The 27065-nt window shown below is 46.5% G+C and overlaps 1 protein-coding gene and 1 long non-coding RNA gene across 5 annotated transcripts in view; one reads left to right on the top strand and one right to left on the bottom strand.

Annotated features, from left to right (window-relative positions):
- The window catches only part of LOC144110862 (mitochondrial potassium channel ATP-binding subunit-like), a 69081-nt gene extending 42277 nt beyond the window's left edge, over positions 1–26804 (top strand). For all 3 annotated transcript variants that reach the window (XM_077643937.1, XM_077643935.1, XM_077643936.1), the window contains 10 exons: positions 914–1019; positions 7235–7307; positions 7529–7648; positions 16657–16729; positions 17383–17516; positions 20799–20870; positions 24492–24670; positions 26205–26263; positions 26433–26521; positions 26653–26804. In XM_077643937.1, coding sequence (XP_077500063.1) covers positions 914–1019; positions 7235–7307; positions 7529–7648; positions 16657–16729; positions 17383–17516; positions 20799–20870; positions 24492–24670; positions 26205–26263; positions 26433–26521; positions 26653–26739 — 992 coding nt within the window. In that variant the 3' untranslated portion in view covers positions 26740–26804. The remainder of the gene's footprint in view (positions 1–913; positions 1020–7234; positions 7308–7528; positions 7649–16656; positions 16730–17382; positions 17517–20798; positions 20871–24491; positions 24671–26204; positions 26264–26432; positions 26522–26652) is intronic.
- Positions 1–27065, bottom strand: part of LOC144110863 (uncharacterized) — a 54640-nt gene that overhangs the window by 15982 nt on the left and 11593 nt on the right. The window contains exons 2-3 of one of the 2 annotated variants that reach the window (XR_013309937.1): positions 16795–16952; positions 6342–6385 (exon numbers count right to left, since the gene is read on the bottom strand). This is a non-coding gene — a long non-coding RNA (uncharacterized LOC144110863). The remainder of the gene's footprint in view (positions 1–6341; positions 6386–16794; positions 16953–27065) is intronic. The other variant, XR_013309936.1, reaches the window with a different exon arrangement.

Below are 27065 nucleotides of genomic sequence, written 5' to 3'. Positions count from 1 at the left end.
GCTTGACTCCGATTCTGCTCGAAGAGATAACATTGACTTCGGACTTCTTTGTTCAACTCCAGAGTTCATGCTGATGTTTCTGCTGCCTTGCACAAGTCGACTGTTTTTCCAGCAGTTAGCTTGTTCTCCCGTAGCATTTTTTCTCACAGTTTTGGTGAATTCATGCCAAATACAATTTGTTTGGGAGCCATATCGTCTGCACTTGTCCCAAGGTTACAGTGCATGCCCTGTTTTTTCAGGTTTGAATAGCTCCACCTCGCCCTGCACTCGTGAGTGAAACACCTACCATTCATGCACTTTGTTCTGTTGCTCAACACAATACTCTTTGAACTTTGCGTCGACGGTGGCGCAGTCTTCTCGGTGTTCTTTGGCAAGCGAAAAATTGTTGAACACTTCAATTGCATCCTCACTGGCCATGCTGAGGAAGAGCACCGCTTTTGCTGCTTCTGATGCTGGCTTACTGGTACCTGACGTTGCCTGCAAAAAGAGTTCAAATTTCTGCTCGAACAACATCCAACTTTGGTTGCCATTCCTTGTTAGTCGCTGTGTTTCTGCTGATCTCAGACTCTCCATTTCTTGCTTCCAGCAGCCAGCAGCCGTTCCAGGCCTTCGGCGCAGGGGCGTTCCTCTGCGATCCAGCCTGATTCCGCTACTGACACTGTGTTTCGTCTCATAGCTAAATGATGTGACGCATGCCAATACCAAAGAAACAAGGAACCATGCTGCTTATTGAACGAGCGCACTTAAAGGGCACTTGTGGCAAGGGGGTAAAGGTGGAGGGAACACAATTGTTAAGTCAGGGCGAGGGCACGGCGATATCTTGTGCATGCAGGTTGTGGTATGATACAGCTCCTAAGTATATTTTCTGTACCTGATGAATATCACCATCTTTATCGTGTACTTTCTTTTGCAGGTGTTGTGCTTGGAGTGCTTTATGTGGGTGGTAGCATGATGGAATCAAACAATCTGAATGCTGGGCAGGTCATGTCTTTCTTCGTTTCCAGCCAGATAATTCAGAGGTGTGTCTGCTCTTGCATGCTCAACTAGGGGGTGGTACCATTTAGTGGATAAAAACACAGAGGCTCAAGAAAATGTGCATGGCTCGAAGCTCAGTTGTCATATATAGCGGTGCTGGTATCGCCATGTGTTGCAACCTTTGCAAATCAGTGAATTCGAGTGAACCTTGTTATGCTACTCTGTATATACATTACAAGTTTGTTGCAAGAGGTTGTATAATAATGCGGCGCACAATGCTCACTTGCTTTACATTAAGTTTCTGTTGATGGGTGTATACAGGGTGTTTCACCTATAATTTTACGCAATTTCTAAATATTGGCTTTTTGAGTTAGAAGAGTGCTTTTTTCGGAACAGCATTATCAGGGATTTAGTACACATCAGAATACAGCTAAGAGGTGTTAACTAGGAGGCTTGTTCACAGATATGGAAAGTTATCTTTTAAACTATTACTGTTAGACTTTTTAATTATTGAGAGGTGTGTAGCCCACCGTAAGCAGTATGCATATTAGTTTTTAAAATTTTGAAAACACGGTTGGTTACCCTCAGCGTTACAGCCCAACAAATTTTGGCATCATTGTGCCAAAATATATGCGCTTTCAAGCAGCTTGGAGGCAAAACAACTTCTCCTGTGCAGTGTGTGTGAATTTTTGTGCCAGAGTGTTTTCCAAGTTTCAAAATGTTAAACCAACTAGCCCGGCAACATGCTTTACCAGTGCAAATAACCCATCGAAATAGCCAAAATTGGTTGCCTTTCTAACTCGTTGATCATGGTTCGTAGTTCATCTCGTGAGTGACTTGGCTAGGCAATGTCACCAGTGAATCGCAGATAGCTTAGGTATTCTCCATTAATTCTTATCTCCAACTGTTCCCAATTCAGGCCTCGGAATGCCTCCTGTATACAGGCAATGAATAGTATTGTCGAGATCGTATCTCCCTGTTTGATGTCCTTCCTTAATGGAAGGAATTTTATTGCTGACATTAAGGAGTACTGTGGTAGCTGTGCAGTCATTATAGATATCTTCCAGTATTTTCGCATAAGACTGTAGTAAAGTTGTCGGTCCGCTTGTGTTGTTTATCTTCTTTGCACAAGGGGTGCCCACCACCAGAGACGGTTGGTTGATTTGACTGACTGAAGGCTTTCTTCGCTCCTGGAATGTTCCGTCAGAGACGGTTTTGCGATCAGTTAAGATGCAGATATTATAGGGAGTATGACGAAGTTTTATATACAGAAATTTACATTACATACACGTTGATGCATAAGAGACAGTTTCAACGGCAAAAAAGGTTAAACAACAAAAGGCGGAACTGGCTAACACTAGGGGAGGCCCCTGCTCGGCATAAGTGAAGATGCATTACATCTGACAGTGGCCCAGAACAACTTTCCAGGCTCCGGGGCCCGGTTTTAAAGACATCAGAGCCTATCCCACATTTTGCGCCGCCCAATCAAAACATACTAACACATGGTTGGTTTACAAACTGCATTGCACGCCTTTCAGTTCTGCAATGTTCAAAGCCCTCTCCCTAAAATACACAACACGAAAAGAACATCAAAACTGCTTTAAGAAAATGGCATTCCGGGAATGGGCCCTGAAAATGATTAGCCCACTAGGTTTATGTGCCACGCCCCATACTTCCACAGTATTACTCAAACTCTCTCCCTTGCAAAGTAAAAAGAGAAACACATGAAAATACATCTAAACCACTGTCATGTGTCCTGAGAACCCGTGACCCTGACGGTTCCCAGCGTTAGGGCAGTTATCGATCTCACCGAGCTGCCACCCCTGCAGGTAACAAACTACTCGTCTTCGTGACGACTGTTGACAGGCATCCCCCAAAATCTTGAAAGTGGCGCCAACCGTGCCGTTGCTGCCTTTGTAGTGGCATCCCTTTTGTCCAGCTACGTTTTGTTAAGCCAGCCCATTGCCCCAGAGCATACAACGTCCTTGCGCGTCGGAGTCGCCGCGTTGCCTGATAGTTGCATCCGCACTTGACCGTATGCTACGCTTAATTGCTCCCGGTCAAGCGCGAGCGTCTGGACCCATCTCGTCCGGCGGTGATGACCCCTTCAATCTAGACAGTCTTTGTTAGGACGGGGGGGGGGGGAGGGCTGGTGTATGGCACCGTCCGTCTACCTCGCCTTGCCCACTTCTTGCCGACACACCGACGAGGATTAGCGAGGAGAAACCGCCACTTCACGGCGCCAAGCCAGCGACAAAAGGACGGTCGGTTCCCACAAAGCCGCGCACATCCACAGACCCCTTACAACTCTTTTATGCCCAGATTCTGCAATGCCTGCATGACTGCTGAGGCTTCCACTGAGGCAAATGCTTTCCCATAATCAGTGAAGGCTATATATAAGGGTTGGATATATTCTGCGCATTTCTCCGTCACCTGATTGATAGTGCGAATGCGATCTATTGTGGAGTATCGTTTACGAAGCCTGCCTGATCACTTGGTTGATTGAAATCTAATGTTGTCCTGATTCTATTTGCAATTACTTTTGTAAATACCTTGTAAGCAATGGACAGTAAGCTGATTGGTGTGTAATTTTTCAAGTCCTTGACATCTACTTTCTTATGAATTAAGATAATGCTAGTTGTCTCCAAGTTTCTCATACGCTTGCGTTCATAAGGCATTGCGTATACAGGGTGCCTAGCTTTTCTAGCACAATCTCCCCTCCGTCCTTCAACAGATCTGCTGTTACCTGGTGCTCACCAGCTGCTTCCTCTCTTTGCAGGAAACATGAGTTTCCTGCTTACTCTTAATACTGAATACACTTTTGGTTGGGATAATGACGTAGAGCAGTTTCATTGTATCAGGGTATGTCATTTTTCTCGCTACTGCACTCTAGAACATTGCCAAAAGGCTAGAAAAGTTGATTAGTTGCTGTGCTTAATCTCGTTGGATATTAGCCGTGGCTTGCTGTATAGCAGTTGTTCTCCCTTTACTGTTTTTTAATTGGTTGCTGAACACATGCATTGGCCTCAGATCTTCACATCTCATGAGTTGCAGCTCTAAACCTCTCAGCTCATCGTGTTTTTAGCAATTTTTTTGGTATTTTAGGCGTGTAACATAAGCCGTTGGGTATAAAAACAATTCAGCTGCCTTATATGTGATAGGGGTTCTGAGTCAAGGTGACCTTGGTGAGTCATGAGTTGAAATGTGTGAGTGAGCCCAAATGTGTGAGCACAGACGAGTTGTGAGTCAAAATGACTGAGTGAGTCTAGATGAGTCTTGAGTCAAAATGCGCGAGTCCAGGTGAGCCGTGAGTCGAAATGAGTGAGCCTAGATGAGTCAAGAGTCGGAATTAGTGAGCGAATCCAGGCGCATTGAAATCGGTGAGCCCAGATGAGTCATGAGTCAAAATGAGTTTAGTGAATCTAGGTGAGCCGTGGGTCGAAGTGAGTGAGCCCAGATGAGTCATGAGTTCAAATGACTCGTGAGTCGAAATGAGTGAGCCTATATGAGTTCTGAGCCTGAGTGAGACATGAGTTGCTACGCGTGGTCCCCGGATGACTGGTGAGTCTGAGTGAGCCCAAGTGTGTAGTGAGCCTAAATGAGTTTGAGCTCATGGGTTCAAGTGAGCCTGAACCTCTGTGAGTGTGAGTTTGAATGGGCCATAGATTGACCAAACTTGCGAGCACTCGTGATTTTGCTAAAGTGTGGCCGACAGTAACCATACGAACACGGCGAGTGCGCGTGTGAAGAAAAACTCACTTTTAAGAGGCTTAAGTAGTGTTGAATAGATTCAGGGTTTTTTGTGCAGCATCACCATGTGTTCCATAAGAAGACCACTGGAAAGGTTTCTGACGTGCTTCAGCTTATAGCTTGATTACGCAAACTCATTCACGCTCACTGTAACAGCGCTGTCAATGGCCGAGCTTCTGGTTTGCCTCGTTAATTTGAAATTTCGACTTAGTAAGTTGGTGTGTAAAATGAGATTTCTGACTCAGTTAAGCCACTTCCAATGATGGGGTGGCATTTTTCATGGGTCGGCACATGGTGACAGGATCACGTATGCTCAAGTGCACGTTACCTTGAGCTTGTGTCATTGCCAGAAGTCTTCCTCGCATTGTAACTACAAATATTCAAGCTCGCGTGACAGAAGTATGAATTGGGTCTCTTCGTCACAAACACTTAGGAAGCAGCAGAGAGCTTGGGAAGCACACAGGAATGCTGAACCCATCAGCAAAGGAAAAAATTGCACATGCGCAACAGAACGCTTTGTCACGACAGAAATCTGTGCCGTGGTCATCCCTTAATGATGATCCGGCGAGCTGTGGTTTGTTTATTCATCTTGACTTTCCCCAGCCAAGTTCGTACAAGTGAAGTGCAATTGAAGGTGCTAACATTGCGACACAGGAGGGCAGTAATGTGCCAGATTTGAAATTTCGTGGGCTTTAAGGTTAGAAAAATCAAGCTAAAGTGATATCAAAGAAAGCAACAGAAATGAGCATTTCTCAACATTCTCTTCAGCTTTTGTAGAGAAAAATATTGAGCTGATGTAATATATACAAAATTTCACTGATTTCATGCAAACCTGGTCAAGATGACTGGCTAAAATTCTGTACCATTCAACTCTTCATGCAGCACATTATTTTTTACACATTATTTTTTAAATCATGGCACAAGTTAGTTGAAACGCCCTCAATATTTGCATTTTTATCTTAGTTCAGTATCTGGCTGCTGTTAGGAAGCACAAGGCTGCTGCTCCAAATTTAATTTTCACCTGCTACAAAGACTGCTCCAAAATGCCCTTAGCTCTTTCCACCACTGCAAACGGCCTCTGTATTGGAAGGCCCCGTTGTCGAAAAAATCGGTTTCGGTGTTGTAAGTGAAAAATTGCAGACATGGCTTTGGCAGGTGGTCCCCAGAGAGCAACATGGGTCACGTGACCTTGCGGTGCCGTCACAACCTGCCCACCAGATTGTGAACAAACAGCCCACCATGGCAGGTGGCAGTTAAATTAGTGATTGGTCGCTCCGTCAGAGTAGCCTGGGCAGCACAAGGCCCACCACTGGGAGCCATCACAGGGCAGTGTCTTATCGCCTAACTGCTGTGTCAGGAGGGGTATCAGGGATGTGTGAACATAAAGTAGAGTATGACCGTCTGCATATATGAGAATTAACCGTTACGCTATTGCATCATACCCTTAAGGTGAAGCTTCAATTTTTTCTTATGTATCCAATACAGATGCATCCATTTTATAACAATGTTATGCAAGGAAGCGAACTCGGCCTTTTTTTTAGAGCTTAAAGCTTATTTTCGACCTTTGATATTTGGAACCACATTGCCGATTATGAAAATTTGATAACAAGGCTCACCTTCGATGTTGACGGCCTTCAATTTCGCAATATAATCTTGCCTCCTGAAAGCAAAAATAAAAGTTAATGCGTTAAGTTTAGTTAATTAATTGTATATGTATTGAGCCATATTATTTACATAATGTTCGCCTTGCTGTACAATCCACCTGTACAGACGGCATTAGTGTATCTCTCGTAGATTTTGAAATAAAAATCTGTAAACATTTTTTAAAAATCGCCCTGTATATAAACAGCCAAGAAATTATTGCAAATCTGTTATTTCTTCATTTGCAAGCTTATATTTTGTAATTCAACAATGCTTTATAGTTTTCGTTAGATATAAACAGACTTCATTGCTTTCTCTGCTTGTGAGTGATTCATCTTTCAGTAAAAGTTATGAAGTAGTGCTACAAAATGCAAGGCTGTTGAAAGATGTGGGAGGTGATACTAAAACAAAACTTGTCGCATCTTCATATGCAGTTCTTATGCATGGTTGGGTTTTCAAGTAGTTGAAGTTTCAACTGTACTGAATTTTAGCACGTTCACTGTTGCATTGGTCACCGGAAGGTTCAGGTAATTTATTCAAGCTGTGAGGCTAAGAATACCAGACCGCACAATGAAGCCATAGACAGATAGATTTTATTGTGAGGTCCTCCTTCTTAGGTCTGGTCATAAAATCTGGCCCATTTCTTCATCATGTGACCCAGTAGTCATGTCTGCAGAGCATGAATAAATTACCTGACCCACCGGTGACCAACAACGCAGCAAATGTTCTAAGCACTGCAAATGAGCTCACCTTTTCTCAGCAGTGCATTTGATTTGCCCAAGCAGTTAAGTCTTTTCTTAAAACAGCTAAAAGAGCAGAAAGCCTTTTCTTTTTCATAATTTTTTTCTTTCTCTTGGCACACATGCAGGTCACTTTCACAGCTGTTCGTTCTGTTTGGGCACTATGTCCGTGGAATCTCAGCTGGCTCAAGGGTCTTTGAGGCAAGTTTTTTACTATTCCATTAACTCAGTTGCTGTTACCTTTGTGAATCTGTTTGAAGCTCCAAACATGGTTGAGTAATGTCGCCACTGCTGCTAAGATCATTCAAGGCAGAAGAAACGGCTTCGTAGAGGTTGAAGTCAAAGTGCTCACATAATTCTGTTTTCATCCTGTTGGAAGATTTTGTGGCAAGGGTTTGGGACAGCCTTTTGTCTCCTCACAGCTCATCAACCTGAAGAATGACGTGGCCATAACTGGGACAAAGCAGCTTGACCTGGATACACTGCGTGGAGATGTCGAGTTCCGTCATGTCTACTTTGCCTACCCTACCAGGCCTAAACAGGTCAGCTGGATTCTGGACTTAACGGCATTGATTGCTGCCAGATGACTTCACAACAAACATTGAATTCTTCCAGTTACTTTTAGCTACATTATATCTTGAGCTCTTGAATGAATGTACGTAGGTACTACTGGGGATAAAAGTTTCCAGGACACGAGTTCTAGGAAAAATGTTTATTGCAGCTCCACCTCGCTACCCATTCGCCTGATATTGTATGAAGGCATTAAAGAGAAGAGAAGGCATTGTGACGAGAGGAAGGAGCATTTAGGCCTTTAATGCCTTCATACAATATCAGGCGAATGGGTAGCGAGGTGGGGCTGCAATACAGTAGAGCCCTGCTGTAGTAAACTTGGCTATAGTAAAGTAAACTGTGGTCCCATTTTGCCTTCCATAGATGACTGTACCACTATGTATAGCGTTCATTGATTACCATATAGCATTCATTGATTATGAGAAAGCATTTGACTCGGTGGAAACCTCAGCAGTCATGGAGGCATTACAGAATCATTGTGTAGAAGAGTCTTATGTGAAAATACTGGAATATGTGTATAAAGACTCCATAAAGTCAGCAATAAAATTCCAATAAGGAAGGGTGTCGGGCAGAGAGACACGATGTCACCAATGCTATTCACCGCCTGTTTACAGGAGGTGTGCCGAGGTCTGAACTGGGAACAGTTGGAGATAAAAATTAATGGAGAATACCTAAGTAATCTGCGATTCACTGGTGACATTGCCTAGCTAAGTCACTCAGGAGATGAACTACGAACCATGATCAATGAGTTAGACAGACAGAGCAGAACGGCGGGTCTAAAAATTAACATGCAGAAAACCAAAGTAATGTTCAACAGTCTCGCAAGGGAACAGCAGTTCACAATTGGCAACGAGGTGCTAGAAATGGTAAGGGAATACTTCTACTTAGGGTAGGTAGTGACAGCTGATCTGGATCATGAGAGGGAAATAGAAGAATAAGAATGGGGTGGAGCGCATATGGTAGGTCCTCTCAGATCATGAATGGCAGTTTACCAATATCCCTCAAGAGAAAAGTGTACAACAGCTGTGTCTTACCGATACTCACCTACGGGGCAGAAACATGTAGGCTAGCGAAAAGGGTTCAGCTTAGGTCAAAGACAACGCAGTGAACCATGGAAAGAAAAATGGTACATTACGAGACCAGGAGCGGGCAGAGCGCGTGAGGGAGCAGATGGAGGTTAATGACATCCTTGTCGAAATCAAGAGGAAGAAATGGGATTGGGCAATGCATGTGATGCGAAGGCAATATAACGACTTGTTCTTATGAGTAACTGAGTGGACTCCAAGAGAAGGCAAGCATAGCTGGGGATGGCAGAAAGTTAGGGGAGTGGATGACATTAAGAAGTTTGCGGGGATATGGTGGCCACAGCTGACAAAGGACAGGATTAATTCGAGAGACATGGGAGAGGCCTTTGCCCTGCAGTGGGCGTAGTAAGGCTGCTTCTGGTGATGATGATAGTAAGGGTCTTTTTCTTTTACAAGAAACGACTGTGTAAACAGTGTCTCGCCGTAGCGGCGTACTTCCCGCAGAATGATGACATCGCAGCATACGCGAAGGTGAGGATTGCGAGGCCAACGTTCAGAGGCAAATTCATATTGAAAAAAATAAAACGGCATTTTTGAAATGGCTTCTCCTTCAAGCTCAAGAATGCGAGGAGAAGCCAAATTTCTGAAGGCCTTGGGGCTGTGAGGCAAAGCGCGTGGCGCTCTCGAAAAGAAAAGTAAATCTAGCTATGAGCATAGGAAGAAGGCGGCATGGTTCGCTGAGAAAGGAAAGCTAGTAAAAGTGCAGTGACGAGTACAGAAGGGAAGAAAAGGGCGTACATTTCCAGCACAGCAGTGGTGGCACTGCATGGGCAGGCAGATTTGCTGCGCTTGATCGTGTCGCGCGTTTCTTAACTAATACGCATTTCTTGACTATTGCGCATTTCATATTGCCTCTTAAATAGCGCTGAGGTTGCAGAGTACGTCGCCGTGTTCATGCAAAGCTTTCGTTTTTACATGGAATCAAACTGGCGTTGTATTCGTAGCCACGTTGTATTTGTGCAAATGCAGTACTTCCTCAAGACGTGAACGAAATTGAAAACATGATAACATAAACTGTGATAACTGAAAATATATAATTATCACATAAAGGGTTTGTAAGAACAGGATGGAAGGTATTTCTAGCTTTTTTTTTTATAAACCAACACTTTGTATTTAGTAAACATCCTCAGAGCCATGCCATCACCAGCAACTGATATAGTAAAGACCTTGATATAGTAAAAATTTTTGCTGTTCTTGAGTGACTTTACTGTAGAGGTGTTCTACTATAGTGGCCTGTACTATAGAGTTGTTTTATTATAGTGGCGTTGTTGCATTTGGGTTGCAAGCCCCAAGGGTAGCGTTGGCCTGGCGGCCTGGGGCAAAGCTGGAAACATTCGAAGGTCCCGGCAAAGGATGAGTCGACTGGCAACAGAACAACTTGTTTATTCTGGCATCGCAAAAAGAGCAGCCGGTCAGGGCGACCACGTTACTCGAAGGAAGGAATCGAAGGCTCTCGTTGGCGTCCGGGGCAGCTCGCTTTATACCCACGGAGTCGAGGGCAAGAGGGAACGGCTTGGGAAGAGTCATCCGATACGGCGACGCTTGAACATGTTCAGGCGTGACGAGCGCGTCCGCCAGGCCGGCGCCGGTCAGACCTCCTCGCCTCCCAGTTGAGGAGCTCCTCTCCCCGGCTGCCGCGCTTTGACAAGCGTGGGCAAAACAAGCACACACACACACACGCACGCACGGCGACACGTGGCACTGAAACATGCCTGGACGCGCTTGGCGGGAGGCGTTGCGGCCGCGATGAACGAAGCCGCGGCGTCCGTTGCATCCGCGCCGGCTATACCGCGCGTCGTAGGTAGGCGAGACGTAACAGACCGCCCCGCCGGGAGAAGGAGATCCCGATGGTCAGGGGACTGCATCCGCTGTCCAGAGGGATGTCGCTCGATGATGCTCGTAATCGAAACCGATCGTCCCTCGACGTTGCTTGAGCGCAGCGCACAGAGAAGGCCTCGTTCTCGGGTTCAGGATCACATAGGACACTGTAAAGTCACTTCGGGAGAGTTGCCATTTTTGTGCTCGTTCCCAGCAAGCGTTAGAACTACGCCGAAACGCAACCGCTCAGTCAGCAAGCACGAGACAACCCTCACTAAGCTCTGCCAGGCTCTTTCCCCTTTTATACTACTGCCTAGTTCCTTACAGTAGTCAAGCAGCACTCAGAACGCGTCCACAAATTGGAAAATTGCACTAGAAAGCACATAATCACTTTGAAACACTAAACAAAAGCAATATGTTAAAAATCCTGCCTCAGGAAGAAAACATCAGTAACCAACAACTTTGAGGCGGATTCCTATGTTAGGGGCTTCGACTTAAGCCATCGGCGTTACCGTTGAGACTCCCCTTTTTGTAACGCACCTCAAAGGAATATTGTTGCAAAGCGAGGCTCCAGCGCAGGAGGCGGCCATTTTTGGGAGAGATGTTCTGCAGCCATTGGAGAGGGCAGTGATCCGTCTCAATGATAAACCTCGAGCCGGCTAGGTAGCATGACAATTTCTGAACGGCCCACACGAGACACGCACACTCTTTCTCGGTGGCGCTGTACGCCTGCTCACGACAGGTCAGCTTACGACTAGCATACAGGACGGGGTGTTCCACTTCTCCATTGTCCCTTTGGCACAGTACAACGCCCATGCCTCGCTCACTAGCATCGCACTGAACAACGAACCCGTTGGTATAGTCTGGCGATCGTAGCACAGGCTGGCTTGTTAGGGCGCTCTTTAGGGCGCTAAAAGCTCTTTCCCTTGTCTCGCTCCAGACGACTGTTTGGGGCTCTGTTTTTTTTTTAGAGCATCCGTCAGGGGAGCCGCGATATCGGAGTACCTGGGGATGTACCTCTGATAGTAGCCGGCGACACCTAAGAACGACCGAATATCGGTCTTCGTGCGCGGTTGCGGGAAGTCTCGCACAGCGGCCACCTTTATTTCAGATGGGCGGCGACGACCCTGTCCAATCACGTGACCGAGGTAGACAACCTCGGCCTGTGCTAATTGGCACTTGGGAGCCTTGACTGTCAAGCCCGCTTCGCGCAGGCGGGTTAGCACTGCCCGCAAGTGTGCCATATGCTCAGACCATGAGGCGGAGAATATCGCTACGTCGTCTAAATACGGTAAAGCGAATTCTTCCTGTCCCCGCAACACTTTGTCCATGAGGCTTGAAAAGCAGTATGGCGCGTTCTTCAAACCAAAACTCAAAACTTTAGGACGGAATGTTCCCATTGGTGAAATGAACGCCGCATACCTACTAGCCTCCTCTGTAAGTGGAACCTGCCAATAACCCCTGACAAGATCTAGGGTGGAAATAAACTGAGCGCTACTAACTTTCTCAAGGCGCTCCTCGATGTTAGGGATCGGATAAATTTGATCCTTAGTGATAGAATTAAGCCTGCGGTAGTCGACGCAAGGACGAGGTTCCTTGCCCGGTACCTCAACTAAAATCAAAGGGGAGGTATAATCACTCTCACCTGCCTCAATAACACCGAGCTGTAGCATTTTCTTTACCTCAGCCTCCATAATATCGCGCTGGCGGGGTGACACCCGGTACGCCTTGGATCGTACTGGCTCTGGGGAGGTAAGTTCTATATCATGCGTAAGGACAGAAGTCCTACCAGGCCTCTCAGAGAACTGACCTTGAAACTCTTGTAAGAGTTGGTGTAGTTCGGTTTTCTGCTCAGGCGACAGCGGTGCTTTACTGAGTAAGTCACTAATGACCTGATCAGTGTCTTCCCTGTTCGTCACTGAGCTTAGTCCAGGAAGCTCGACCGGAAGCTCTTCTAACTTTCCCGTGTCGGGCATTTCCTCTCCAGTACCTGGTGCCTTCAACGCTACAGGCTCAATTTTATCCAGTTCTGACGTGCTCGGAATATCAGCTTGCTGCGCCTCCGACCCTTTCTCATTGTTCGACAACGTCGGCCCCGCAACTACCGCCTTTGCAGCGAGCTCCCGAACTCTCGATCTGGTTAAGGCCTGAACGCTAGCCTCACCAAACAAAAGCCCCTTCTCGCGCAGGAGGTGATCGGACCTGTTCGAAAATAGGTACGGGTACTGGGGGGGCAGCCTAGATGACACTACGGCCTCCGTCTCAATTGCTCCGAAAGGTCCTTCAATAACCACTTTTGCTACGGGCAGACACACGCTGTGAGCTTCCACTGCTTGCTTGATCCATGCGCACTCGCCCGTGAACATATCGGGTTCTACGTAAGAGGTGTGAACTACATCCATTGTAGCTGCGGAATCACGAAGCACTCGGCACTCTTTCCCGTTCACGAGGAAGTCTCGCATGTAAGGCTCGAGAAGCTTCATGTTCTCGTCAGTGCTACATAATGACAAACACACGACTTCTCTTTTTGTTTCTGGACACTGCGCCGAAAAGTGACCCGGCTTCTGGCACGTGTAACACACGCGCGCTTGCCTCCTCTCGAACCGCTTTCTGCGTTCGGCTTCGGCTGCCGCCGTCTCCTTACGTTCGGTCGGACTGCTTTCACTCGCATCCGCACTACGCGTGTCCCCCCTTGCTCTCATGGGTGTGAACTTCGGCCTCTCAGACTTGGAGCCAAATTCACCCTTTTGACCGTCCTTAGCTCCGCGAGCCCGACGCGTCACAAACTCCTCGGCTAGCTCGGCGGCTTTAGCCACTGTACTAACGTCTGGCCTATCCAAGACCCAGTACCGCACGTTCTCAGGTAACCGACTATAAAACTGTTCCAGCCCGAAACACTGCAAAATTTTCTCGTGGTCACCAAACGCTTTCTCTTCTTTGAGCCACTCCTGCATGTTTGACATAAGCCTGTAGGCAAACTCTGTATATGACTCATTTCTGCCTTTTTCATTTTCCCGAAACTTCCGACGGAACGCCTCCGCTGACAGCCTGTACTTTTTTAGCAGACTCGATTTCACTTGGTCGAAATCCTCTGCCTCCTCTCTCTTCAAGCGAGCGACTACGTCGGCCGCCTCGGCGGGTAACAAAGTGAGCAAGCGCTGTGGCCACGTTTCCCGAGAGAACCCCTGCTTCTCGCACGTTCGCTCAAAGTTAACCAGGAACAAACCAATGTCCTCTCCAAGCTTAAACGGCCGCATCAGGTCAGTCATTTTGAACGATACCCGTTCTCCTGCACCGTGTGCCTGACTTCCATTACGAGCGCGTTCCATCTCTACCTCGAGACGCTTCATTTCCAAAGCGTGTTGACGGTCGCGCTCTTCTTTCTCTTTATCTTTTTGCTCTTTACGTTCGCGCTCCTCTTTCTCTTTTTGTTCTTTACGTTCGCGCTCGTTTTTTTCTTTTTGTTCCCTCTCCTCAATCGTCTCAAGGCATTCCGACAGCTCGTCATCCTCAGCCTCCAACTCAAGAATAGCCCTTAGCAGTTCTGGTTTTCTGAGTTTGTCTGAGACATCCAGACCCAACTCTCTTGCAAGCTCCAGCAATTTCGGTTTGCGCAACGACTTCAAATCCATGGCTGCTCCGAATGCTGCTTTCTCTACTGCCTACTATTGTCTTGCCGCAAACTAACCCGGCAGCAACGACAACACAATTACCAGCTCTGTTTCTGACACTAACAAAAGCCTGGCAAAACTCAGAAGAAGAAAGTCCCGCACTCACCAAACCTCGCAGCCACGAATTCAGCGCAGTCGTTCCGCTGCAGGCAACCAGTCATCACACAGGGCTCGTTGCACTGCTCCCGGATGGTCGTTGTGCTGCTCAGCATACAGTTGACCGCATATCTTCGCTGCTGGCCTCCGTTGTCGGGATCTCACCGCTGGCAACCAGTTGTTGCATTTGGGTTGCAAGCCCCAAGGGTAGCGTTGGCCTGGCGGCCTGGGGCAAAGCTGGAAACATTCGAAGGTCCCGGCAAAGGATGAGTCGACTGGCAACAGAACAACTTGTTTATTCTGGCATCGCAAAAAGAGCAGCCGGTCAGGGCGACCACGTTACTCGAAGGAAGGAATCGAAGGCTCTCGTTGGCGTCCGGGGCAGCTCGCTTTATACCCACGGAGTCGAGGGCAAGAGGGAACGGCTTGGGAAGAGTCATCCGATACGGCGACGCTTGAACATGTTCAGGCGTGACGGGCGCGTCCGCCAGGCCGGCGCCGGTCAGACCTCCTCGCCTCCCAGTTGAGGAGCTCCTCTCCCCGGCTGCCGCGCTTTGACAAGCGTGGGCAAAACAAGCACACACACACACACGCACGCACGACGACACGTGGCACTGAAACATGCCTGGACGCGCTTGGCGGGAGGCGTTGCGGCCGCGATGAACGAAGCCGCGGCGTCCGTTGCATCCGCGCCGGCTATACCGCGCGTCGTAGGTAGGCGAGACGTAACAGCGTGCTATGTATTTAGCACAAAGCAAAATTTAAACGGGAAATCTGCTCTGGTTGGTTCACCTTGAAGCTGTGGGCACCTTTAAGGAATTACTTTGTCCTTCTACCTTCTATTTTGACACAGTGCAATGGGACGTATTTATCCCTCCAGCCATTGGCTTCCAAACCTATCGGACCAACATCCACAGGAAGCAGGGCCATATTACCAAAACCTTTAGAATGATGACCTGTGGCCTATAATATTTTGTAGCTGTCCTGGGATGTCACACTATGATGAATAGTTAGATGGATATTAATGCTTTTTCTAACAGATAGAAGCAGTAGTTCTTTTTCTTCAGAGTATCTCTTTTTTCAGTTGTTATTTTGGTTGGCTGTTTTTTGGCATACTATCTTTTAGCTGTCCCATGCAGTAAATGTGGTCTTTATAGTAAAAAAAATAATGGACATTCCCTCTGGGATGATGGTATTGAGAGAAGCTATAAAAGCAGCTTTTCAGCACAATTCTGATGACGACAAGCATAACCGCAGTTATGAGGATGGCATCGGTCATTTTGAGCTGCCAGAAAGCAAAACACAGTGGGCAAAACATCCAGAGTGGCAATATAACATGCACAAAACTTGCAGGTATTGTTTTCAAAGTGTAACTAAATACCTCTTGCAGTCTACTTCAGCGATTCTGTTTCTAAATGCTTACTTTCAATTCAGAAGAAGCATTCATTGATTATCGCAGCTCTGAGTCAAAGGCTGAATTGGTACTGATATGCCCAGATGTACTCAAGAAAAAAAATTGTAAATTGATGGGTTAATAATACAGGGTTTTTCACCTAAGACTTTGCACAATTTTTAAAAATAAGCTTTTTGAGTTAGAAGAGTGCTTTTACTGGCATAGCATTGTAAGCGGTGTAGCACATCAGAATACAGCTAAGACATGCCAACTAGCAGGCTGGTTAACTAATATTGAATAGTTAACTTCTGAACTATTACTGTTAGGCTCCTTAATTATTGAGAGGCATGTAGCCCACCATGAATTAATATCCTATCAGTTTTTAGAATTTCGAAAACACTGTTACCCTTGGCGCTATGAACCAACTAGTTTTGGCTATTTCGACGAGTTGTATGCACTGGAGAAGTTGCTTTGCCTGCAAGCGTCTCGAAAGCGCATGTATTTCGGTGCGGTGTATCCAAAATTTGTTGGGCCACAGCGCCTAGGGTAACTGCGTTTTTGAAAATCGAAAAACTGATATGGATATTTATTATGGTGTGCTACACACCTCTCAATAATTAAGGAGCCGAACAGTAATAGTTAAAAAGTTAACTATTCAATATTAGTTAACCAGCTTGCTAGTTGGCATGTCTTAGCTGAATTCTGATGCACTACACTGCTAACAATGCTATGCCCTAAAGAATGCTATTCTAACTGAAAAAGCCTACCTTTAAATATTGTGCAAAGTCGTAGGATATCTCAATATTCCATAAAATTCCTGAGATTGCTCCCCAAGCTTTAATTTTTATCTTCAGTCTTTTATATTTTTTATTTTAATGCGTAGCCACGCTTGAACTGCTGCACTTTTTTTTTTCCAGACCGTTCTTGAGGATGTCTCACTCAAGCTCCCAGCAGGGAAGATTGTCGCCATATGTGGGCCCTCAGGGAGTGGTAAGCTGATTTTCGATTTCAGCGGGTAGCAGCCCTAGCAGAGAGAAGTAAGAGTCTCACCTAACCTTATATATCCCTACGTAGGCAGGCACCCATATTCCAGAGCACTCATTCTCACAAATGCTCCTTGTAATTTTGTGCCCATCAGCTGCAGCAGCACTAGGCAGGGCTCTGCGCAGGTGTTCTTCCCGCCACCAGGAATTGAATGTGGAGTAGCCACCTGCTGCACTGAAAAGATTGAAGAGAACAAGAGAGTGACTACTATCGGGGTTTTTTTTTCTTTTTAAATAGTTGAATGACAAGTTTTCTGAGAAGCAGGAGTGCTTGACTCATTGTTGAAGGCGATGTTGTCATAGCTCTTGCAGCCCATCAGACCCCATTAGAAGCAAAACGGGCTGATGTAGCTTTCAGGTTTGGGTGTGTCAGACTTGTTGCCTTTGATAAAATCCTCCATCAGAGACCTGGTAGTGTTTTTGAGTGGCCTTCGCTCAGGAAAATGTGCTGTGACATATTCTGTTCTTTGTCAAAGGCAAAGTATTGCTGAACAAGATCATTTTGAGAATGCAGGGCCAGATGGCAGAGGTGTGCAATTGACCTTTTCCTTTCTTGAACACCTGGATGGATGCTCGACAAAACCTCCTGTTTTTTGGCAGGGAAGTCTACGATTGCAGCCTTGCTGGAACGGTTCTATGACGTCTCTGGTGGGTCGATAACCATCGATGGGCATGATTTGAAAGACCTAGACCCCCACTGGCTTCGACGCAATGTGATTGGCTTCATTCGACAGGTATGGCATTTGAGGGGAGAATAATAGTAGGCAACAACAGAGTAGGCAAGAATACATGGTGTTCTGGATACACAAAATCAGCTAAAAAACAAGTCTTGTTGCTTGAAAATGGAGGTAGTTTGGAAAGATGGCTCTGTTCGCACAAGGCCTAAGGGATGGATGTAGTCATGGCAAGGTGTGTGTTGATTGAAGGTGCTTTTTATTTTATGCTTCGCAAGTGGAGTGTCATTAGGGCCTGCCAGTGCTGTGTCTCCTCTTTGCTGCCATAGTAAATGGCATGTGAAACAAGGTCATTTGGTTCTAATTTCGGCAAGAGCCATTTTATGGAGACCTCCCTGAGCCGAGCTTCAGTCTAACACAATGACACAGCTGGCATGGCACCTGAGCCATAGTGCGGCCTAAGATAAGAATGAACTAAGGAAAAGCAGGTGGCTAAAGTAAGACAAAAACTAAGGAGAAGCCGAAACTTTTGCCCGGCCTGATGCCCGAGTCACTGCGCTGCTTAAATTAACAAAAAGGGGGAGATGGTAAGAGCCAGAGTTGATGTGACTCCTTCGAACAGCCTAGCCAAGATGACAGGTGGTTTCATCGCGTGCGTGCACCGTCTGTAGTTCTGCTGGTTGGTAAAGGAACTCTCACTAGATGCTACGCTTAAAGGGACACTGAGGAGAACCCTATCAAAATTTTTTCGTTAGCAATATCTGATAGTTCGGCATTTCATGGCTTTTTTGACGCTTGTCCGGGAGCGAAAGATGCATTTATTTCAAAGAAATTTGGATTCGAAGTTGAAAAATTTTTTCCCGCCGCTCCGATTCAAACTTGAGAACTCTTATGACGACACGGAGAACTCTCATGACGACACAGAATGGAGTGACGTGAAACATGACGTAAACGGAGACTCCGTGATTTCTGGCGGCTAGCGGTGCGGTCTAGCAGCTGGCGAAATGAAAGCTACCGCCGCCGCACGTTGAAGGCATCGGGGGTCGCTACCGTCGCTTCGTTTACGTTTGCACCGGCGTCTTGCCAGCGTTACGATCGATCCCGTTCCCGAACACGACGACGTAGTTCTCGCAAAAACTCCGGCCTGCATTTCAGCGACCTCAGCCCCATAGAGCGTGCGATGCTTTTGAGAGAGCACGGTTAGGTTAGGCGCCGGCGGGTGGTTTCCCCCTTCCTCAGAGAGCAGCTGTTTCAAACTAAATATCATAACCCCAGTGCGGTGAGTCGCGAGGGGTGCGTTGCACCCATCGGAGGCTGGCCGGGGCTTTGGAGCCAACGGATTGTGATTCCTTGAACGGAGCGGTTGCACGGCTCAGCAGGCAGCGTCGAGGTCTCCCACGGTTGCAAGGGCCAAGTTATTTATTTATTTTTGCCACAAAAAACAAATGGGTGCTCGAGGGCGGTCGCGTTTAAAGTCGGCGGCTTGAAACCAAAGCCGACGCACGACGCTTCAACGGCTTCCGCTAGATCCAACGGATCCACTGGATCTGGCTCTCTCGCCAACTTGCATGTACCTTCAGATATGTACTGTGAATGGATTAAAATAGCCGAGCTCGAAAAGAACAGCTCCGCCGAACTGCCGCAGCTATTGAATATAACGCGCACCTCGCCGCGGAGCCAAATCAGTCTGGCCGGGCCGGCGGCGGCTGGCGCACTCGGCGCAAAATAGATACATGCTCCAATCTCCCCGCCAATGCGGTCAGAGTGCGCCAAAGCCGCCGAACGCGTCGGCGGTCAAGCGCAGTTGGAGTACAGAGGGCCTCTCGCTTTGACCGATGTGACTTCGCCGTGCAGGGCGCGCGCGCCTCGCCGCAGCATAAACGCGCCTTAACAGAGCCTGCGCTTAACCGCTAACCAACGTATTCAGCGGCGGCATCCATGGGAGCCACTGAAACCCCCCGCCCACTCACTAAATAAAAGAAAAGAAGTCCGGTGCCGAGGTTCGGAATCGAACCAGGGCCTTCGGCGTTTGAGGCGGAAACGCTACCGCTCCGCCACGACGGCTCAAGTTACAGCCGTCAATAAAGTCGCATCTAGTGAATGCACTCTTCTGATGCAGAAATCTCCGCGCTTTCGCTAGGTATATCCTGGCCTAACAGAGCTAGGCCATCAGCAATTTTTCTGAACTGCCTTGTACCTTGTCTCCCGTCCCTAATAAACGATTTCCACTAAGTAGTTTGAAGTTGACTGGCACAGCCGGGAATGTTTCGCCGGGCAAGCGTGCGAATACACAAGTGCTGCCTTGTACGATCACCGACTATCGTGCCATCATAGCTTTTCATCGACCGTGGCAATCATCTGACAAGCCTTAACAGGCTCCTTCAAATGTTAACTAGCACTTGAAGCGGCACTTGGAGTTCCTCTGCTGTTCGTCGCTTGTAAATCGAAGCGTGTCAAAAACAAAACCACGGAGCACGCAAAGCTCATAGACGCGAAGCGCCATAAATTGAAACTCTCCTGGCCGCCTGTGGCGCCGCCAAGCATCGGTTTCCTTTGCTTCCAACATTCACTCTGTCTTTAGTCTGCCTTCCTTGTGTGATAAAAGTGCACTATTGGTTTTAAAACAAAACTTACTTCAATATTGAACAGCGCAACCTTCCTTTGACAGCCTCAGAGATTCGCGATACCATGTAGGAAGGAAATTTCCTCCAAGGTGGCGTCTCTTGTCCTATGACATCGCCACGCTTGTACTTGCGAGATTGGCCTGTGGTGGCGATACCTGTATTTTGGTTCTTGCTATTTTCTACCTTACAAGAGCTTTGCTTTCAGTAAGAGCGGCGTTTTTGTGATCAGGAGCTGGTATTCTATCGATACAAGCCAACTTCAATTTCTCCTCAGTGTCACTTTAACAGTGTGAAAGTCGTCACCGCAGAGAAGTCCCTGCCGTACATGAAAGCAACAAAGAAAAGAAAAAAGTTGCAAAATATCACACGGCTTTGCTGTAGTACGTACTTAGCACAGCATGTGTTTACTGTAGCGGCTGTGTGCTGTTTAAGCAAGAAAGCAAAGCAGCACAGCACAGAGCATGGCAAACTTGTTCTCACCGGAAATTAATGCACTGAGAAACTAAGCTTAGCACTGCCTGGTTTTCATTATCTGTGTCTGTGCCCATGGCAAGATTACTTCTTCTGGGCTTTCTTTTGTCAAAACGCTCCTACAGTCTGGAAGTCTCAAGCAATGTGTTAACATTTCTGCTGAAAGAAAAAAAATGCTATCATCATGTATAGATTCAAAGTGGGTGTTGGTTGTAATTGTTCAGCAAGAAGCAAACAAAACTTGCAGGAGCCTTTGCTGTTTGCGACAACCATAAAGGAGAACATCCGATATGGCAAGCCTGATGCAACTGATAAAGAGGTGAGATGTATGTTGCTTCTCAAGACAGCTTACATACTCTTCACTGTGGTGTACTTTTCTGGAGAACACTGCTAGAGCAGCCTCAAAAGAGTTGTGTGTCAAAGTAAAGTGTCACTCTGATGTGATGTCTAGGGAGAATTGCTTGCAATAAGTGTCTGTGAATTCAGTGACCTTTGTTTACATGTCCGGTGCTCTCAAGTAGATCATTATTGCACTCCTTATGTACCTGTTGACAGATACAGTCGAACCTGGGTATATTCATGAAAAATTTCTGCACATCCTAGCAAAAGATGCGAGCAGGGACAAGTTGACACACAAGTGCTGACTTCCAACTGGCTTTTATTGGATGGGACAACTACTTATATAGTACTACTTTCAAAAAACAGCCGACAAAAGGACGTCACATGGTGCATCACCTCGTCAAGAAATGCAAACGTTCATTTGTCGGGGCTTTGGCACACTAGCACATTTATCATGCAGCCTAGATATCTCGGCAATCTCTACAATCTCCCGCACTATCTGGTTTGAGTGCTTGCTGACAGCGGAAAGCTGTCAAGATCCGGTTCGCACTGTCTTTCGATGTCGGAGCCTTTATTTTCGTCAAATTCCAAATTTCCAATTCCAAGCACCAAATTCCCTGTGCCTGTCTTGTAGGTTCTGTACTTACGTCCCTTCAGACGCTCATTCAGGCAACTTGCCGCCTGGCCGATGTGAACCTCGCTGCAAGAAAGGGAATAGAGTACACCCCACCCTCTACACACTCAACAAAGGGTTCTGATGTGCCGCGTTGCACTGTTGACACTCTTCATCCCCCCTGTTTACGCAAGTGCACAGTGTACGTAGCTCCAAAGGGGCTGAGAGTACGACTTTCATGTCGTTGCGGCATCCAATCTTTTTAAGTTTGTGTGACATGTAGGGTACAATGACCACTCTTCCTCTCTCACGAGGCAGCATTACGTGTCCCTGTTGCTGGCACTTGCTTCTTGTTTTTCCTTGTTGAAAAGGCATTCAACAAAAGAGGCAACTAAGGCTGGAAGGTAACTCGCAGTGTGAAGATGAGCCATTTGGTCTTGTAAACTTCCTTGCATGCAATGAGTACAAGATTTGCAGATTGCATTCCTTAGGCGCAGGCTGGCAATCGCTTTCTTAGTCAACTTGGAATGGGCCCACCGGAATGGCAGTAGCTGCTTGCAGCTCTGAGGTTCATATTTCCAGCAAGTGTGACTTTCGAAGAACATAAGCCGTAGATCTAAAATCCGGAAGGAACCTTCTAAGGGGACCTCATGTGTCACTCGCATTGGCTCCAGGCATTGCTTGAAGTTCTCAACGCCACTCATGACCAAGGTTTCTGCTTCTGTTGCTGTCCTGTGCTCTAAAAGAACTAAGCAATCGTCCACAAAACAAAATGCTTTGGCAACAGGGGAACCTGACAGCAGGGGTAGCAAGCTTCTGTTGAGCGCATAGAGGGTGTGGTGTACCCTATTCTCCTTTCTTGCGGTAAGGTTTACGTCGACCAGACGTGAAGATGCCTGAATGAGTGCCTGAAGGAGCACGAGTACAGAACCTACAAGACAGGCACAGGGAATCTGGTGCGGCATCGTTGCGATTGTGAACACGAAAATAAAGGCTCCGACATCGAAAGACTGATCTTGCCAGCTGTTCCATGGTCAGCAGGCACAAAAACCGGATAGTGCGGGAGATTGCGGAGATTGCCGAGATATATAGGCTGCATGATAAGTGTGTTAGTGTGTCTTCGCCCTGACAAATGCAGAGTTGCATTTCTTGACAAGGTGATGCACCATGTAACGCCCTTTTGTCAGTTGCTTTTTGAAAGCAGTATATAATTAGTTGTCCCATTCATTCAAAACCAGTTGGAAGTCAGCGCTTGTGTGTCAACTTGTTGCTGTTCTCGTTTTTTGCTGTGTTGCGCTGCAATTCTTCATGGAACACCAACTAGCCCGCATAATCACCTTGCTAGATGCATCGAACTCAAAGGGGATCGCGAAATAGTTCGATATAAGAATAATTCGATACATAAGACATGGCAGTAGATAAGCGTACCTGCAACCTAGAAGCAACGACACATTGCACCCACTCTAGCGATGCCCTTCTTGCAGCGACGTGCCACCCGCTGGCTTTCTGGCAGCATACCCATCGCTAGTTGTCGCTAGGCCTAACCTGTTTCCAGAGCCGCAGTAGACAGTGCTTTGGAACTAGCCTTAGTCTATCATAAGGTACCTAGTCCTGTTACATGTACACTATAAATAGAATAATCTCATGAGAATTAAAGTACAGCAACGCTGTTGGCAGAGTAGCAACCAAGGGCCACACTGCTAGCATTACTGTGGTTGGCTTCACCGCATGAGAGCAAAGTGGCGTGGAAAAGAAGCACAAGAGACTAAACTCCACCCTCAAGCACACCCTATGTTCACCTCTTTACTCTGTTTCACAGCTCTCGTGTTCATAGTGATCGCAGAGTGCCATTAGGAGAAGTGTCACTTTCAGGGATGCGGCACATAGTTTGGTATAATATTGCACAACTGCCAAAATAGGAGTTTGATAGACTGTGCGGCTTTCCTATACCTTTACCCAGGATTTTCAAAGGGATAACATATAAGTTCAATATAGCCAGTCATTCGAGGTATCTGGGTTCGATATAACTTTGCTAGACTATATTTTTGCATAAATGGTAGTATCCTTATTAAAGTGTTTTTTTTTTAGGGCGCAGCTCTTATGCGCCTGTACCTGCATTCCTTGTCATCATCGGCGTTGTCGGTGTCACCGGCTGTACAAGTAGCAGAGCGACACACCACCTGGATTGTGGCTGCCCCGGGAAGATCCCGGAGGGTGGCTAGCAGTGTAACATGCCATCTGCCAGGTGGCGTGTAAAGAGCTGCGCTCAAACTTCGCATTACCGGCTATCAGAATCGTCTGTCAATTTTTTTCTGCCTTTGTCATCTTAATGTCTCTGCAGAATTTACGTATGCATTGCAGCTTTGTTCACTGTTTACTTGCATATGGCGCCTTCACTGTTTTTTTTTTTCTGCCTCTTTGTTGATGAATGTCATTTGTAAAACAGTCAGCATTCAGTTTTTTTTCTTCATTGCTCAAAGAAAGGGTACATACAGTTTTCTGTTGCTGTGGGAATTCATAGTTGCTTGAGCGATTAGTGACTTGCATGACTGAAATCGGTGAAAATGTTCACAGGCACCATGGGTATAAGGTGATGAGAGATAAGTTGCAAGCGTGCATCACATAAACTAAGCTCTGTCTTTGAACGTCCACTGAGGTACGGCTTGTACAGGTCACAAACTATTATGAAACATAGGAGCCAGGAACAGAGCTGAGTTTTGTGGCTGCCGATGAATGTATTTCTCACAGTATCGTGGGAAAATGCAAACCTGCATTTTTTTATGATAGACCTCAATTTTTCTCAGCACCAACAGTTCACAAACCTTTGAAGACCTGTACGTGGGTGTTGGTATCATGGGCATCATAGGCATATGCATGTATCTTGGACACATTTTATACTTGTACGCACAAAAGATGAGTCGGGGAGAAGGAAAGAGAAATGTGTCGCAATCAGGGGAGCATCGTTGCTGAGGAGACCTTCTGTTGCAGGTGTATGAAGCCGCGAGGCAGGCCAACGCCCACGACTTTATCATGTCGTTCCCGCGCCAGTACGACACCGTTGTTGGGGAGCGTGGTGTCACCGTCTCTGGTGGACAGAAGCAGCGAATTGCAATCGCCAGGGCATTGCTCAAGAACCCTCACGTGCTCATCCTGGATGAGGCCACAAGGCAGGAGATTTTAATGTGTTTGACTCGAAGCACTTCGGGTCAACATTTTTACTACTTTCAGCATGGTGGATTTGAGTTAATGCAGTAGAACCCCACTGTATGTTCCCAGGTCTATTTTCCGGGTTGCTACGCTCACAGAGATCCATGCAATACAAACATCGCAGTTGAGGCAGCGTTCTAGCATGGTATGTCGCGTATGTCACCTCATGCTGTAGTGCTTTACCTCTTGCTAGCATTTGGACTGCCTACATTTCGTGTGCACGGCACAGCGACGGTGAAAAACGGCACCTGAACACTCCATCGGCACTTGACCGCACCACCGTCTTCGGTGGCTTCCGGCCTGCTGTGGCCACGCCAGTGCCTCGCAGTGAATTTGGTTGCAGCTCTTGGTGCACTTCCATTGCTGCTGAGATGCAAGGGCGAATGAGCGAAGGCGAAAAAATGGAAACTATATGGAATGGCTCCGAGGCTTTAATTTGTGTCATCCGAGTAACCCGCAGTTTAAAAGGGGCCATTTCTAGATTCCAATAGACGGAGATTATGTGGGATTGAAGTGGCCTTAAAACAGCGCAGAAGCGTGCGCGTACCCCAGCCTAACCCTTTGACATGCTGTGTACACAATTGTGTACAAAGCAAACCCGCAGCTTTTCTTGACAGTGATTGCACCTAGCAGTGATTTCTTTTTTTTCAGATGAATTTTGCATCTTTCATGTGGTAAATAGGGTGGTTTTTTATGCTATAATAGGGAATGCAGTAAATAAAATTCTGTGAAACAGTGAGCACAGTAGCACGTCATCTGCCATTTTTGTGAAGGCATATGTTGCCGCCAATAGTAACATCATTTTTTTTTCACAATTTCAAGCATAATGTGCACATTTGAAATATAAATTATTGCCACCATCCTTCGGGTGTTTACTTGATACGCCACAGCATTTCGGTGTCACTGTTTTCATCAATGATGACAGTTTGTATGAAATTTTGCAAATCCCTTCAGCAAATCAACTACTAGTATTTAGCGCTGGGAAGCTAACAAATTGTCTTTTTTAATGCCTGAATACACTGTTTAGGCAGGAAAATGTGTCTTTTCAATGAAACAAAAAATGGTGTTTCAAAGTGTTAAACAGGCCCTTCTCGTTGTTGGCTCCCTTCCACCGACAGCTGCTCAGGCAGATGGGGAGCCACCGCGGGCCGTTTTGGACGTTCTGCTCAGAGAGCCACAAAGCATCGCAAACTCCAAAGAAGCATGTTGCATTTTCAGGAAATGAAGTGTGCCAGGCAATGTTGCACATTTTTTTTCAAGCACTGCATTCAGCTACAGTGCTTCCCAGCTGGCTGGTATGTTTCTTTTTTTGTGCAGTCACGTGAGAAACATAACAGCGGGGTTCTACTGCAAAAGGAATTGGTGGCAGCCTGCAATAGTTGTCAGCAAATCTTTTAATAACTCTTACGTTAGTGCATGCAGCAGATGTCTAAGGTGCAGATATAGCTTTTGCCGTGACGTTCGTGTAAAAATATTATATGTATTTTCTTTCAGTGCCCTGGACACTGAGTCAGAGCAAGTAGTCCAAGCAGCCTTGGATAGGCTGAGTAAAGGTTTGTCAAATCTTGGCTGACTATGTAATGTGTTGGGTATTTCAGACAAATTGTTGCTGTCTACTAGGAAACAGTGCTGACCTTACTGTCATTATTATTGTGTGCTATATTGCCTATGCTCGTGCAAGCGCTTTTTATGAAGTTGTCATTATTAGACTATTTTTTTCAGGTCGCACTGTTCTCGTGATTGCACATAGGCTGTCTACCATCAGGAATGCTGATATCATTGCTGTCTTGCTTGATGGAAATGTTGTTGAGGTAATGTGCCACATGTTATGTGCTTCCCTGCCATTTATTTTTTAGTGCTTTTCTGGGTTTCAAAGGTTTAAATTTGTTTCAGTTCAGATTTTGTGTTGCTGCAGCTCATTTGTTGCCTTATTCTTTTGCAGATTGGTGATCACAAGTCTTTGACCAGGTTGAAGGGTGTTTATTGGAAGCTCACTCAGCATCATGGCTTGCTGAGAGGAGTGGGGTGATTTGAAAAGGCTGTCATAATTTGTCATAATTGTAGAGTATAAATATGTGTTGATTGTTTTTACTACTTTGTTGTCTTGTGATCTGCTGCCTGGGAAAGTACTCATCCACTGCCCATGCTCATCTCCTCGAGATCTCCTTTGTTCATCAAGTCTCCAGGTTTAACACACGATATGAAGCATTAGTTTCAACATCCCCAATTCCTTGCAAAATTAGATATACTGGGATGGAATTGTTGGCAAATTCATTTTATAATATAGAAAACAGTGCAGTGAGTAGCTCTGCCAATACTTAGCCAATGCCTTGCATTAGTGCCTCTTTTGTAGCC

The sequence above is a fragment of the Amblyomma americanum genome, chromosome 11, assembly GCF_052857255.1.
Source record: "Amblyomma americanum isolate KBUSLIRL-KWMA chromosome 11, ASM5285725v1, whole genome shotgun sequence".
NCBI classification, from domain to species: domain Eukaryota; kingdom Metazoa; phylum Arthropoda; class Arachnida; order Ixodida; family Ixodidae; genus Amblyomma; species Amblyomma americanum.
Note: the sequence above shows the minus strand (reverse complement) of the source record. Positions and strands in the feature narration are given on the sequence as shown.